This window comes from Megascapheus bottae, chromosome 25 (genome assembly GCF_031878675.1).
Source record: "Megascapheus bottae isolate mThoBot1 chromosome 25, mThoBot2.hap1, whole genome shotgun sequence".
In the NCBI taxonomy this organism is placed as follows: Eukaryota; Metazoa; Chordata; class Mammalia; order Rodentia; family Geomyidae; genus Megascapheus; species Megascapheus bottae.
In genome coordinates, this window is record NC_143533.1 from 5,191,029 (window position 1) to 5,206,799 (window position 15,771).

General features: G+C 47.4%; 1 protein-coding gene across 2 annotated transcripts; it reads left to right on the top strand.

Annotated features, from left to right (window-relative positions):
• The first annotated feature begins 2,306 nt into the window (after positions 1 to 2,306).
• Fus (FUS DNA/RNA binding protein) lies at positions 2,307 to 13,961 on the top strand. 2 transcript variants are annotated; one of them, XM_090358065.1, is made up of 15 exons: positions 2,307 to 2,382; positions 3,982 to 4,006; positions 4,112 to 4,266; positions 5,723 to 5,867; positions 5,999 to 6,186; positions 6,427 to 6,634; positions 8,260 to 8,294; positions 9,785 to 9,817; positions 10,521 to 10,624; positions 11,093 to 11,222; positions 11,940 to 12,041; positions 12,156 to 12,279; positions 13,188 to 13,288; positions 13,391 to 13,538; positions 13,762 to 13,961. In XM_090358065.1, exons 1-15 carry the CDS (start codon positions 2,370 to 2,372, stop codon positions 13,799 to 13,801), a joined length of 1,551 nt encoding a protein of 516 aa, XP_090214191.1. In that variant the 5' UTR covers positions 2,307 to 2,369; the 3' UTR covers positions 13,802 to 13,961. The 2 variants fall into 2 exon arrangements, with proteins under 2 accessions (XP_090214191.1, XP_090214192.1); XM_090358066.1 differs by having other exon boundaries at positions 5,726 to 5,867.
• Positions 13,962 to 15,771: the final 1,810 nt, after the last annotated feature.

The following is a 15,771-nucleotide window of genomic DNA, read 5'->3' on the forward strand; positions in this document are numbered from 1 at the left end:
GCCCAGGGATAGGGTGGTAGCCATGAACTGAAGACCTCAGGGACAGTGTCCAGGCCCAGGGATAGGGTGGTAGCCATGAACTGAAGACCTCAGGGACAGTGTCCAGGCCCAGGAGTAGGGCAGTAACCTTGAACTGAAGACCTCAAGGACAGTGCCCAGGCCCAGGAGTAGGGCAGTAACCTTGAACTGAAGACCTCAAGGACAGTTCCCAGGCCCAGGGGTAGGGTGATAACCTTGAACTGAAGACCTCAGAGACAGTGTCCAGGCCCAGGAGTAGGGCAGTAACCTTGAACTGAAGACCTCAAGGACAGTGTCCAGGCCCAGGGGTAGGGCGATAGCCATGAACTGAAGACCTCAAGGACAGTGCCCAGGCCCAGGGGTAGGGCGATAGCCATGAACTGAAGACCTCAAGGACAGTGTCCAGGCCCAGGGGTAGGGCGATAGCCATGAACTGAAGACCTCAAGGACAGTGCCCAGGCCCAGGGGTAGGGCGATAGCCATGAACTGAAGACCTCAAGGACAGTGCCCAGGCCCAGGGGTAGGGCGATAGCCATGAACTGAAGACCTCAAGGACAGTGCCCAGGCCCAGGGGTAGGGTGATAGCCATGAACTGAAGACCTCAAGGACAGTGTCCAGGCCCAGGGGTAGGGTGATAGCCATGAACTGAAGACCTCAGGGACAGTGTCCAGGCCCAGGGATAGGGTGGTAGCCATGAACTGAAGACCTCAGGGACAGTGTCCAGGCCCAGGAGTAGGGCAGTAACCTTGAACTGAAGACCTCAAGGACAGTGCCCAGGCCCAGGAGTAGGGCAGTAACCTTGAACTGAAGACCTCAAGGACAGTTCCCAGGCCCAGGGGTAGGGTGATAACCTTGAACTGAAGACCTCAGAGACAGTGTCCAGGCCCAGGAGTAGGGCAGTAACCTTGAACTGAAGACCTCAAGGACAGTGCCCAGGCCCAGGGGTAGGGCAATAACCTTAAACTGAAGACCTCAGGGACAGTGTCCAGGCCCAGGGGTAGGGCGATAGCCATGAACTGAAGACCTCAAGGACAGTGTCCAGGCCCAGGGGTAGGGCGATAGCCATGAACTGAAGACCTCAAGGACAGTGTCCAGGCCCAGGGGTAGGGCGATAGCCATGAACTGAAGACCTCAAGGACAGTGCCCAGGCCCAGGAGTAGGGCAATAACCTTGAACTGAAGACCTCAGGGACAGTGTCCAGGCCCAAGGGTAGGGCGATAGCCATGAACTGAAGAGCTCAGGGACAGTGCCCAGGCCCAGGAGTAGGGCAATAACCTTGAACTGAAGACCTCAGGGACAGTGTCCAGGCCCAGGGGTAGGGCGATAGCTATGAACTGAAGAGCTCAGACAGTGCCCAGGCCCAGGAGTAGGGCAATAACCTTAAACTGAAGACCTCAGGGACAGTGTCCAGGCCCAGGGGTAGGGCGATAGCCATGAACTGAAGAGCTCAGGGACAGTGCCCAGGCCCAGGAGTAGGGTGGTAACCTTGAACTGAAGACCTCAGGGACAGTGCCCAGGCCCAGAGTTGAAACCCTATGACCCACCAAAACAACAACAACAACAACAGCAAAAATAAAGTAGTTCTTTATCAGTAAAAGGCAAGGGGAAACCTAATTGTCAAGGCTCTGATCATCAGGTCCCAGGGAACAGTCTAAACTTTCAGCACCATGGCTGGTCAAGGGGGCAAGGTCAAAGGACTTAGCTGAGCTCCGGGGTCAGACCAGAGTCGAGTCCCGGGGTTCCACAGTTTAAGTACAGGCTTTCCTTCCAGTCAAACGTCACAAACTAAGGACTGAATGAAAGGAGACCTGGAACAGTCCGTGTATTCCGGTTAGAACCAGAGAGGGGAGGCTTGGGGCTGGAGGGACCACAGTGGAATACAGCAGAAGGCGGCGGCCCATGCAAAGGACTCCAGTTCCCATTGCCAGCCCAGACTGCAGTTCCGCCCGCACACGCTAGGGGCGCCCTCCCACCTCGTCCCGCCTTTCGCGGGAAGCTAGGACCGTACCATTGTGTCTCTATAGGGGTAGACTTGGCCCAGGGGCCAGCCATATAGAGACGAAAAGACCTCCTTACCAGAACAGACGGTGAAATTCTACACATATGATCGAAGCTTTTCTGTAATATGTCTTCTTCTTTTCGTCTGCTTGATTTCTCTAGAAGCAATAGGAATCCGGGCGCGTTGCTCCCCCGCGTCACTCTTCCGATTTGGTACAGCCCACCTCGGTGCGTAGGCGGGGAGGCCTACATAAGCCTCGACGCGGGAGGCGGGGCTGCTCAGTCGTCCGGTCGTCGGCGCTTGGCGGGCTTGGAATCTCGCTGCTCGTCGGCCTGCACGCGCGTGCGCGGACATGGCCTCCAACGGTATGTGAGGGCGCGAGGCGGCAGTGGCGCGCCGATCCGGGGCCTCATTTCCTCCCGGTCAGACTTATAATTTCCAATGGGCCCGGGGTGGTGATCGGTTGTAGGAGTTTTTCGCCTCGCTGTGGCGGGAAGTCGGGGAGGGTGGCAGGGAGGGGGTGGGGGGGGGGAGGAGGTCGCTGTCGCCATTTTGTTTCGCGCCTCAGGCTCCCCGAGCTGAGCCGGAAGCCTTCTTTCCTCAGTCTATTGACTCGAAGCGACTGTCGAGGGGGACATTTCTAGGTGGTTGAGAGCGTGAGGGGAGGTGGAAGGCCCTGTCCCATGTAGCCATTCCCTTCCCCCCCCTTCGGCCCCCACGACGGTCTGCTTTGTCGCAGTGGTGCATCCGGGCACTTGGCCGCGCGCACGCGCCTTGCTGGCCCCTCCCTCTCCGCGGCGCGGATCCCCTTCCCAGCCTTGCGTCCGGGCCCCCCAGCGTTTTGTCGCGAGACCCTCGGCCCAGGATTTGCGGGTGTTGGAGTAGTTGAGGGCCTCGCCCTGGGATCCCTCGGGAGGGGGCGGGGCCGTCGTGTTCCCGCCTCGTTTGCCACGCGGCCGGGCGGGGGCGGGGGTGGTGGGGGAGGTGGTACGCGGATTGATGAACGGACGGACTCGGGAATCCCGGGCTGGCGGGCTTCCCGCCCGAGTTTCGATTTTCTGCACCCCAAAGGAATGCCACCCAGGCCACACTCTCGCGCGATCACTTTTTTTTTTTTTTGTGGTTTCCTGCAGAGAGATGAAGGCTGTCATTCTATCTGCATTGTTAATATAGCGATTTTTTTTAAAAAAAAGAATCTGTGATTTGCTGGTCTCTCAGCCTCCCTTAAGAAAGGCAGGGTAGAGGAAAGAACGATAATTTCCAGCACCGGTCTTGGGATGATCTGTGTCTCCGGTGATATTTGCTTCCCGAGGAACAGCACTTCCACTGTCTTTGTCATTTGAGGTCAAAGGGCTTTGTTGTCCCAGTTGCCAGGCTCTGCACTTTTGTGTCTTCCAAGGTTGAACACAGCGGGTTTTTTTTTCCTGCCCATCCCCCCTTCGAATATTTTTCCTACTCCCCCCCCATCCCACCTTTGAGTCTCCTTTGCAGAGACTGCCACATTCTGCTGGATACCAAACCTCTGCCACTTAGTATCCGTGGTTGTGGGTGAGTTACTGTTTCTTGATCTAGGTGATAATACAGAAGTCCAAATTCCATCCCCCGCAATATAAAAATGCTGTTGTGAGCCTCTTGTGACACAACCCTGGGGAGGCCCGCAGCAGGAGGGTCCTAGTTGTACTATCCACCAAAATATTTTTTTGTCATTAAATATTTGGGCTGGAGTTAGAGTTAAGTGGCAGCTTGACTAGCTCTGCAAAATAAAACATCGCTCAGACTTGGTCTTCAGGAGCCCAGTGCTTTTCCTTTGCTGTAAGAAGACCCAACTACTTCTGGCTGGCCTTTCTCAATTAGAATTTTATAGAAGAATTACTAAGTTGGTTTCTTTGCTTTAGTGGCCTCAGTGCTTAAGCTGTTTCTAGTGTGACAGCTGGTGGTAATGAAGTTGTGTTTTTCTTTTGCAGATTATACCCAGCAAGCAACCCAAAGGTAAGTACTAGCCAGTTCTGTGTGCAGAGGGTAAAGTAACTTGAGTGTACATTCTTTTTTGTTTGCAAGGTAATTTCTTAATCACCCTTTTTTCTTTTCCTCTAGCTATGGGGCATACCCTACTCAGCCTGGGCAGGGCTACTCCCAGCAGAGCAGCCAGCCGTATGGACAGCAGAGTTACAGTGGTTATGGCCAGTCGGCAGACACTTCAGGATATGGTCAGAGCAGCTATGGTTCTTCTTATGGACAGACTCAGAACAGTGAGTTCCTCTTCTTGAAGCGACCCTGCTTCTCTACCTACTCTTTGTGACTGTTGCTTTTCCATTCAGTCTATTAGCTTATTATCTTAAAATTATTTCTGAGTAGTTGTATAAAGGAGTTGCCATTTAACATCACAGTTTATGACTATAACGCATTTTTTTTTTTGGGGTGTGTGGGGTGGTAATCCTGGGCTTGAACTCAGGCCTTGGGCACTGTCCCTGAGCTTCTTTTGCCACTTGAGCCACAGTGCCACTTCCAGCTTTTTCTCTGTATGTGGTACTAAGGAATCAAATCTAGAGCATCATGCATGCTAGGCAAGCATTCTACCACTAGGCCACATTCCCAGCCCCTGCTTTTGCCAGTCCTGGGCTTGAGCTCAGGGCCTGAGAACTGCCCTTGGAATTTCTCAAGGCTAGAGCTCTACCACTTGAGCCTCAGCACCACTTCCAGCTTTTTTCTATGTATGTGGTACTGAGGAATCGGAACCTGGGGGGGGGGGGGCGGTCTTCGTGCATGCTGGGCAAGCACTCTACCACTAGGCCAAACTCTCAGTCCCCCAGCCTCAGCTTTTTACTTGGTTGTTTAGGTTGAAACTTTTTCCTATTTCTCTTGGCGAAATGGAACTCTTAAAGGCAGAACCAGTTTTAGTCTGATTATTGCATAAAGGAAATGTTTTGCTTGAAAATACTTAAAATCATTTCGCATATATGATATATACAAACCAGCATATTCAGTTGCAGTTAATAACTCTGGGGTTGTGATTAGTGGTCTTAGAGATTGGTTTTGGGAGAGCATGAATAAGGGTGTGGGTGAAGTTGGGGCAGTGTTTAAAAAGATGCATGATTGTGAGTTGGAGGATAGCAGTTTCTCGGCTGATGTAAAATGTATTGATAAACACTAGGAAGCATGTGATTTTGACTATTTACTGTTAAGTAGTTGTACAAACTGAATTACAAGTCTGGTTATGAGAACAAGGCCTACCGTTAAGTAAGTTACATAGTTCATTTTTTTACATCACATTGAAGATAATGACTACATTTGCTCACCTTCTCTTATACTGTTCCCCTTTTTGGTGTATAATTTTTCACGTTCCCTGCCTTTTTTCCTTTCCTTAGAACTTTTTTTTTTTTGTGCGTCACGTCACGGGGCTTGAACTTGGCCTGGGTGCTGTCCCTGAGCTCTCAGTCAAAGGTTACCACCCTACCCTTACCCCTGGGCCTGGGCGTTGTCTCTGAGCTCTTCCAGCTCAAGGCTACCATCCTACCTCTACACTTCCAATTTTCTTGAGGTTAATTGGAGATAAGTGTCACTGGTCCTTTTCCTTTTGTGCTCAGGCTAGCTTTGAACCTTGATCCTCAAATCTCTGCCTCCTGAGCAGCTAGGATTACAGGTGTGAGCCACCACGCCTGGGTTTCCTTAGAACTTTTGTGAGTACCTGTTCTGTCTTCTTTGTAGCAGGCTATGGAACTCAGTCAGCTCCCCAGGGGTACGGCTCCGCTGGAGGGTACGGCAGTAGCCAGAGTTCCCAGTCGTCTTACGGGCAGCAGTCTTCTTACCCTGGCTATGGCCAGCAGCCAGCTCCCAGCAGCACCTCTGGAAGGTAAGGCTAGAAAGATGAGGTTTGGATTGATGGGTCTCTGGTTTATAGAGAGAATGGGACAGACTAAAAGTGAAGTGAAAGTGATTTCATTGGTCATGCAAGGCTTGATTCTATTTTTATTTCCCCTTTAGTTATGGTGGCAGTTCCCAGAGCAGCAGCTATGGGCAACCCCAAAGTGGGGGCTACGGCCAACAGTCTGGCTATGGAGGACAACAACAGAGCTATGGACAGCAGCAGAGCTCTTATAATCCCCCTCAGGGCTATGGGCAGCAGAACCAGTATAACAGTAGCAGCGGCGGAGGCGGAGGGGGTGGTGGAGGTAAGGTGTTCCCGGCTTTTCACTTAACTTTCCTTAGAATTTCTACCTGGCCCTTAAAGAGTTGCTTTCTTATTTCCTAGCTCTTTTTATTCCCATTGTCCTTTGTTTTCTGATACCGCTGACCTGCTATTTCATGGTCCCCTACTTTTGGTTGGTTGGGTGGGTTCAAGATTAAGCTCGACTGTGCCTAAGTTATCTTCTCAGCCCTTGTTTAATTAAAGTATCCTATTTTCCATCCAGGCAACTATGGCCAAGATCAGTCCTCCATGAGTGGTGGTGGTGGCGGCTATGGCAGTCAGGACCAGAGTGGTGGTGGCGGCGGCTACGGGGGAGGCCAGCAAGACCGTGGGGGCCGAGGCAGGGGCGGTGGCGGTGGTTATAACCGCAGCAGTGGTGGCTATGAACCCAGAGGTCGTGGAGGTGGCCGTGGAGGCAGAGGCGGCATGGGGTAGGTGTCTCATGAGCCAGGGAGTATTTGGGTGAGGAGTGTGGAGGGTTGCATGAATCCCCTGAAGCCAGTCCTAGTGCATGGTTAGTATCCTTGTTCTCGGGCATCTGGAAGGGCTTTGACTTTGAGTAGTGATTGTTGCTACATCCCCATTACATTTTTATGAGAACTTGGGAGTTTATGATCCCATCTACACCTTTGAGTAGATACTTGAGTATTGATGATTTTATTTCCAAAGAGGAACAACAGATACACATAGGAATTGGAGTCATTGATAATATACTAGGCAAGAAACAAGGGAGTAAAATTTCTTTGCCTGTGAGGGAAACTGACGATCCTACTCCTCCTTGGGAACTAGTAGGGGAACTTTGTTCTGTGTACACCCATGTGTCCTCCAAGGGCGGTGGTAATGTCGATCTCACTTCAGTTTCTAGGAATTGGCTACTTACTCTTCCCATATTCTGTAGTCACTTAGTACCCATGAACTTGATTTGCACTAATTTGACTGGTTTGTGTGTGACTTGCTTTATATGGTCATGTGACTGATGTGTGCAGACCTTTGGGACAAAATAGGCTTGACAGTGATATTCCACATATTTGCTCCACTGTCTACCTTCCCCTGGCTAGTTACGAAACATTAGCTTATTCACCTGCCTCTTCCCTTCCCATAGAAGTTGCAGTAGAATCTTAGATTTGATGTTAAAACACTTGTCAAATCTGTTGTAAATATGATTTGAAGGACCCTCTTGTCTCCTTGAAAAGGGGAGGGTGTTAGTGGTATTCCTTTTTTCTTTTTAAGTAGGTTTTTAAAGTAAATTTGTCCATGGTAAGTATTAGAGGTGGGTGGGGGCAGTGTCAAAAAAGATATACAAAAGTAAGGAGAAAACTGTTGTGTGCGTGTGTTTAATGCAAAACTTGAAAAAGAAAAGCAACTGTTATGTGACTGTTAACTTGCTCTGCATTTTATGTGCCACAGGTATGAAAGGTGACATTGCAAAATACTCCGCTCTTCTGGCAGTGTAGAAGGGGTGACCCCGGGGATAGGGGATGATCAAAACCGCTCAGTAGTTAGGATAGGGCTTAGCTAAGTTTGTCTTGCTTTAAGGGGAAGTTGCCTTTGGTTTTGACTTTTTAATATGGAATGGGGTTGGGTCTGCTTGCTGCTTTCAAAGCAAAAACCACGAAAATGTGTTCAGGGCTACCCCCAGCCTGGTGTGAAATGTTTTCTGGGTAAAGTGGGGGTAGTTTTTAAACCAAGTACTGGGTTGTCAACTAACAACAAGAGGAAAAAACACCTGCTACGCCAGAAGAACAACCAAGGAAAATGGGTCATTTTTTTTCCAGAGGAAATAGATACATTTCTATTATCTATCTATCTATACATACATATATAAAGAAAAATCTTTTAAAGCAAAATCCTTAACTGTGTCTGAGAAATTGCACACGTGTGCGTGTGACATGCTCCAAGGTCAGACAAGGGTTGGTCAGGAAGGGATGTATTTTAGTAGCCACTTGTATCTTTTTTCCAAAACACCTACCCATGTATGGGGCATGTTAAAATCAAAAAACACCCTTTTGTAGCCGTTGGAAGCTTCATGTCCTTTCTTCTAACTTGTCTTCTCCAGCGGAAGTGACCGTGGTGGCTTCAATAAATTTGGTGGTAAGTGAACAGAGTTTCCAAAATTCCCAACTCCCAGCAATGCTTTGTCTGATTGTTCATTTGCAGATGTCTTAGTGTGTGAATTTGTCAAAGGTCTTGGAAGTGTCCATAATCACCTCCAGAAGGGGGTGGGGTAAGAATGCCACCTGCTACCAGATGTGTGTTAACTTGGAGGCTGCAGGCAGGGGTAAAGGGTAAACTTCCCGGGTTAATTAGATGTCTAGTCTGCCTCTGGACAGGGATGTGCCACACCTGGTGCACTTAGCGACCACCATCATGAGCAGCTGGAGAGTGTGCTGGAACACGTGATGCCAACTTGGCTTTAGGACCCTTTGATCAGTGTATCCAAGGCTGGTGTGCGTGTATGTGTGTGTAACAATTCCAGGTGTTTAATTCTTGGGAGAAGGACATGAAACGTGCCCTGCCCTGAGGATGGTGAAGTTGGTGTGTATTTTTTAATTCACATTAAGCACTGAGGGGCGTCAATGCAATTCTACCTTTGTACTTAACTCATCTGGGCACATAGATAACTAGCTCTGGGAAGGAAGGTGTGGACTACTTCAAGAAAGGTTTGGGAGCATGTGTGGCTCATGGGAAATAACCAGGTCTTACACTGCACAAACTGAATTCATGGAAAAATGTCAAATTTGAGAAGTCTCCCAGTAAGCTGGAACTTTTCTGGTTTGGTTAACTCACAAAAGGTTTCTTGATTTGTTTCAACATTAAAGCCAAAGGCTTGGGTTCCTGACTTAGGTGTCATTGTGTATTGGTACAATATTTACATATGATATGATGAATTCAGATGAAACATTGGTTGAAGATGGTCTCTGGAAAAAAAATAGAGGCTGCATTATGGAAATAAGATTTCTGGTCTGTTCCCTGGGACATGCTTTAAAAATACAATAGATATTATGTATGAGTTTTTAAATTTTATTTTCATGTGGCTTCGGGGTAACAACATGGTTTTAAGAATGGTTTCTAAAGATGAAATTTAAACATTGTTCTATAAGGGATAAGTAATGTCTTTGGTGTTACAAGTGGATGGATGCACATCACATTTGCTGGTGGTGAGCCCATGTCTCTCTGTCTGGGGTGAGAGAGCAGGGCCAAGCTCGTGGTTGGTTTGTTAATAACTTAATGGGTCATCCCCTCCCCCTTCTGTGCTGAGGACATTTCCCAGCTGGAGCTGGGGGAAGGCCGTATTTTCGGAAGTGTGGACTTAAACCTGTAGGGACTCAAAAGTTAAAAGCTCTTGTGGAAAGGGGACCTGTGTCTCCCCCAAGACCTGCCTAGGATTTTCTACTCTGGCAGGCCCAGGACAGGGTTTGGAGTAAGGATGGGAGCACTTAACCTCATACTTGGCAAGAGCTAGAATTTGGTGTTTTTTCTTTCTTTTTTTTTTTTTTACTTGTCCTTTCCTTTTGACTGACGGATCCTTTTCCTTGTTTTTGTTTTTGTTCTTTTTTTTTCTTTTTTCCATGTCGTTTAAGGCCCTCGGGATCAAGGATCACGACATGATTCTGGTGAGTCCATTGCAATAGCTAGATTTTCAGTATTCCATGAAATTGAAAAAGTTACGAGAAAATCGGAGGTAGAAAAGATTAAAGGTGTCCAAATAGGTGATAAAAAGTTTAGTAGGTTCTGAGATTCTGACCTGTTCTGTGATGATGCTGCATTTGCAAAGGATGCTTCAGAGCTGCTTTCTCAAAGCAAGAGTTTTTGAAAAATAGATGTCATGTCCAAATAGGTGAAGTGAATGGAAGAGCTGGTTGTATCGCACATAGAAAGGAGCATTATATACAACTTCATTTGACTATTCATGTTTATATATGGGTTTAACAAAATAGGTTTCTTGTAGGTTTTGGTTGAATGTTGATAAGCACTGTATATGAGGTGATACGTTTTTGGGCAGTGAATTTCTGAGTCCTGGTTTCTGTGCTGGGTTTGAACATGTTTGAAGGATAGTTGTTATAAAACAAACTTGGGAACCTGACTTTACTTTGGGGGGTGGACCGTCAAATACTAAAATAGAATGGTAATGTGTTTCTGAAGTTGTCTAACCAGAACCCAAAGTAAAATTAGTTGCTTGGCCCTAAAATTAATTATTGAAAGCTTCAATATCAAGTATTTTTCAAGGTTAGACTGACTTTTATTTCCTTTTCTTTTAAAAAACAAACCTTAATTTGCCTTTTCCAATTCTCGTTTCCTCCTGTGTTGTATAAGCAGAACAGGATAATTCGGACAACAACACGATCTTTGTGCAGGGCCTGGGTGAGAATGTCACAATCGAGTCTGTGGCTGACTACTTCAAGCAGATTGGTATAATTAAGGTAATAAAGTTACCTTGTGGAGCAGAGGAGGGGTGTGGAGTTCACGTACATGTATGAAAACAGGTGGCTAGGGTTAAGGTGACAACAAGTCTGAGTGATGTGGAGCATCACTTGCTGTTTACTAAAGGAACACAAAAAATGTCATAAGGAAATATCAGAGTTACAGTGTTGACTATGGGTTTAATTTAGATTACCTGTAAGATGGGAGCTGAGGTTGGAGAAAACCAAGAGCCATACCAAATGTCTCTATCCACAAATTCTGGGATGGTAGATGTGAATCAAGCTCAGAGCAAATATTTGATGTACTATATCTATACTGAATTTCTTGGGACTGCTGTTCCTGACTAAGATAGTATGCATTGCATCAGATATTAAAGTAATCTAGAAGTGCAAAGGGTTTATCTCAGGTGCTAAGCTAGCATGAGACCCTGGGGATTCTCTGAAATTGCCTTCTTTTGCTTTCTTCAGACAAATAAGAAAACGGGACAGCCCATGATTAACTTGTACACAGACAGGGAAACGGGCAAGCTGAAGGGTGAGGCAACAGTCTCCTTTGATGACCCACCTTCTGCTAAAGCAGCTATTGACTGGTTTGATGGTATGTATACGAAAATGGTGGGGTGGGTAAGCAAGGAGCTTAAGAAACTGGCTATACTTTGAGACTTTTTTTTTCTTACAGTACCTGGGCTTGAACTCAAGCTTCTTTGCTTATCTTGCCTGTTAAGCAGGCACTCAACGATTTGAGCCATACCTGTAGTCCTATTTTTTGCTGCTGCTGATTTTAGAGATGAAGTCTTGGACTTTTCAGCCTGGGCTGGTACTGTGATCCTCTACTTCTCAGCCTAGCCTCTTCAGTAAGATGCTAGCATGACCCACTAGTGCCTGGCTTTGAGGGTTTTTGTTTTTGGGCCAGTCCTGGGGCTTGAACTCAGGGCCTGGGATCTGGCCATGGACATGTTTTGCTTGAGGCCAGCACTTTATTCACACAGCACTATTTCTGGCTTTTTCTGTGTGTGGTACCGAGGAATCTAACCCAGGTCTTGATGCATGCTAGGTGAGCACTCTACCACTAGGCTATGCTCCAGCTCTTTGAGGGATTTTTGAGTCTTATTTTTATTTATAATTTTAGTCTCAGGTTACAAAGGTTTGGGAAGGTACAAAATGACTTTAGGTCTATATACAGGTCTTGTTTTGCAGGTGTCTTATTTTGAAGACTTGGGGTTTAGATTCAGGACTTCACACATCCTAGGCCAGCACCCTTCTCTTGAATTAATGTCCCTAGCCTCAAAGTCTCCTTCTCTGTGTGTTTCTTTAGGTAAAGAATTCTCTGGGAATCCTATCAAGGTCTCATTCGCTACTCGCCGAGCAGACTTCAATCGAGGTGGCGGCAATGGTCGTGGTGGTAGAGGGCGAGGAGGTGAGGAGCTGCTGCTTAATACCTCATTATCTGGGCTGTAAAGAAGTGACAATGAAGAGAAAAGACATTAGCCAGAGTTGGAAGGTGCCAGACTCCTTTTTCTGTTTGTACTAGGACCGATGGGCCGAGGGGGCTACGGTGGTGGAGGCAGTGGTGGCGGTGGCCGAGGAGGATTCCCCAGTGGAGGTGGTGGCGGTGGAGGACAGCAACGAGCTGGGGACTGGAAGTGTCCCAATCCGTGAGTGACGTCTTTTAAAGTTGATACTGTGGCAGGTTATGTGGGTGTTTTCCAAAGTGAAGAATGTGAAAGCTGCTGAAACACAAGAGTAGTTCCCCACATCTACATTGGCTGTTGGCAACACGGGCTAGTACAGAGCCTGGAAAGTACTTGAACACGGCACTGTGGTGCTGAGTCAATGGGTCTGATGAGCAGTTACACTCAGCAGATAGGACAGTGTATATGGTTTCAACAAACTGACAAATTTCATCACTACTCAGATTGTAGGCAGTTTAAATCCTATAGTTTGTTTTGGAATTTTCTGGGATTTTTTTTGTCGGTCGTGGGACTTGAATTCTGGGCCTGGACGCTGTCCCAGAACTCTTCAGCTCAAGGTTACCACCCTATCCTTTAAGCCACAGCCCCACTTCCAGTTTTCTAGTGCTTAATTAGAGATGAGTTTCTTGGACTTTAGTGCCTGGGCTGGCTTTGAACTGAGATCCTCAGATCCCAGCCTTGTGAGTAGCTAGGATTACAGGCGTAAGCCATGGTGCCTTCAGTTTTTTGTTTTTGTTTTTTTTTGCTAGTCTTGGGCCTTGAACTCAGGGCCTGAGCACTGTCCTTGAGCTTTCTCAAGATGAGAGCTCTACGACTTGAGCCACAACACCACTTCCAGCCTTTTCTATGTATCTGGTACCGAGGAATCGAACCTGGGTCTTTGTGCATGCTAGGCAAGCACTCTACCATTAGACCAAACTCCCAGCCCCTCTGTTCTTAAACTGATTGGGTTATGGGACACTGAAATATGATGGGAATGGGAGATGATTCTGAGGAATAGTGGTAGAATGGTTCAGGTTTTGTTTTTTTCCTTTTGCTCTTCCTGAGAAGCATGTCTTGTGAGTTCTGTATCTTGTCTTGTGTTTTCTTAGTACATGTGAGAACATGAATTTCTCCTGGAGAAACGAATGCAACCAGTGTAAGGCCCCTAAACCAGATGGCCCAGGAGGGGGACCAGGGGGCTCTCATATGGGTAAGAGTGGTAGAGCTGACCTCAGTGTTGGTATTCAGGGTTGGGGGTGGATGGAAGGTTGGAGGATGAAGGTAGTAATTCCCTGCTTCTTTTTCACCGTAGGGGGTAACTATGGAGACGATCGTCGAGGTGGCAGAGGAGGCTATGATCGGGGTGGCTACCGAGGCCGAGGCGGAGACCGAGGGGGTTTCCGAGGGGGCCGGGGTGGTGGGGACAGAGGCGGCTTTGGCCCTGGCAAGATGGACTCTAGGTGAGTAAGGCTTTAAATCAAAAGCAATTGAGTAGAGATCAGGAGCTTGCAGAGTTGGGAAGAGCTGACATGACATTATTGGGGAGGGATAGAGTTAGGAGAATCAGTCTTTACATTTATGATGCAGAGATGGCAAGATTTGTCTGGGTAGGTGGGATTCTTATGGTGTTTTGGGTGGGGACGTGAATGTACAGCTAGAGCCTAACATGCATTGTCTTTGCAGGGGAGAGCACAGACAGGATCGCAGGGATAGGCCGTATTAGCCTGGCTCCGGACGTTCTGGAACTACTTCTCTTCCTGTACCCAGTGTTACCTTCGTTCTTTTGTAACCTTCCAACTCGTCAACACCCATGGATTTTTTTGTGTCGGACTGTAATTGTAACCACACCTGGTTCCCATTAAAAACTATGGTTTTAGTTAAAATTTCTTCCCTCCCCATCCCCTCTCCCCCTTCACTTCCCTGGAGGATTGGTGTCCGGGAAAGGAAAGGTGAGGAGTTGTCTTCTGAGATACCTGATCCTGAGGAGCAGGGATGGGTGTAAAATGATCTTGTTTCGGGGGTGAAAAGTACAAATGGTACTTGAGCAAGTGGTGAGAAAGAAGAGTGGAGCAGTTCCTCCCGTGTTTCAAAAAGACAACTTTGCCACCTAGGTTTTTTGGGCTTAAACCCTTGTATAGACACACCTGTTCTAGAGACGATTGGATTATTTTTCCACTGTGCCAGTGTCCAGAGGGTCTGAAACCATTCTTGAGAATTTTAAGCTCTGAGTTGTAATGATGAAGGGATGAGAAGCCCACTTTTTTTTTTTTTTTTTTGAGTGTGAAATGAGTCTCTGAGTTAAGTCTTCCCCCTAACTTAGCCTTTGCTTATTCTGTTTTTGTTTCTTATCTGAATCTTGAGTTTAGGAGACCTGTCTACATCTGCTGACTACTGGATAAGCATGAGTTTGAATATACAAAACTAAAAGGCTGGGTGGGGGTGGCATGTGGTATACCCTATAGTCCCAGCAGAAACGCTGAGGCTGGAGGCCAGGAGTTTAGCCTAGTGGTAGAGTGCTTGCCTAGCATGCACCAAGACTCAGGTTTGAATCCACATATATAGAAAAAGCTGGAAGTGATGCTGAGGCACAGTGGTAGATCTCTATCCTTGAGAAAGTCCAAGTACAGTGCTCGGACCCTCCGCTCAAGCTCAGGACTGTCAGGAAAAAAAATGCTGAAGCTGGAGCATTTTAACAGTACAAGCCCAACCTAGGGCTATAGGCTGGATTTTAGCTCAAACAAGATGTGAGGATTAGGATTTAGAACAAAAGGGTTTTCTTCTGTGGTGCTACTTTTATCTTGCACATCTAAACAAGTGGGTACAATTGACAACTTTAGTTCTCTCCAACCCCAGATTTTTTTTCAAGGGGAGGGGTAGGGAACAGGTTTAGTATTGTAACCTAGATTGACCTGATCCCTGCTTGTGCAGAGGTTGTAGTAGGTGCCACCATATGTGACAAAGATGGTTATACTTTTTTTTCCCCCCTGGTCTGTGGTGGGTCTTAAACTCGGCCAGGGTACTATTGCTGAGCTCTTCAGCTCAAGGCTAATGTTCTAGCACACTTCTCGTTTTCTGGTGGCTAAATGGAGATGTCTGGTGGACTTTTGTGCACTTTTGTGCTCCAGCTGGCTGTTGAGCTGCAATCCTCAGATCTGTCTCCTCAGTAGTTAGGATTACAGGCATGAGCTTTAAGGCACTTTGTTTTTTAACAGTGATCTTGTAAGAAAAGGTATGGCAGGGGCTGGGAATGTAGCTTAGTGATAATTTGTCTAGCGTGCATGAAGCTCTGGATTCTATTCCTGAGCGCCACATAAGCAGAAATGCAAGCAATAGATTGCTAGCCTTGAGCAAAAGCTCAAGAGGGTGCCTAGGCTGTGGGTTCAAGCCCCATTACTGGCAACAAAGTATGGTATTTTCTCCCTGTAGAAGTATGGGCGTGGTAGCTCATGCCTGTAATCCTAGCTACTCAGGAGACATGAGGAGCAAGGTTCAAAGCTAGCCTAAGCACAAAAGGACCTGAGACTCAGCTCTAAACTCCAGAAAATGCAGAGTAGGGCTTGGCTCAAGGGTAGGGAGGGAACCTGGAGCTGAGGAGCTCAGGGACAGTGCCCAGGCCTAGTTCAAGCTCCATGACCCACCAAAAAGTATGGGTGTGACCAAGTTTTCATGGATGGTGGTTTGTGTTTAATGCAT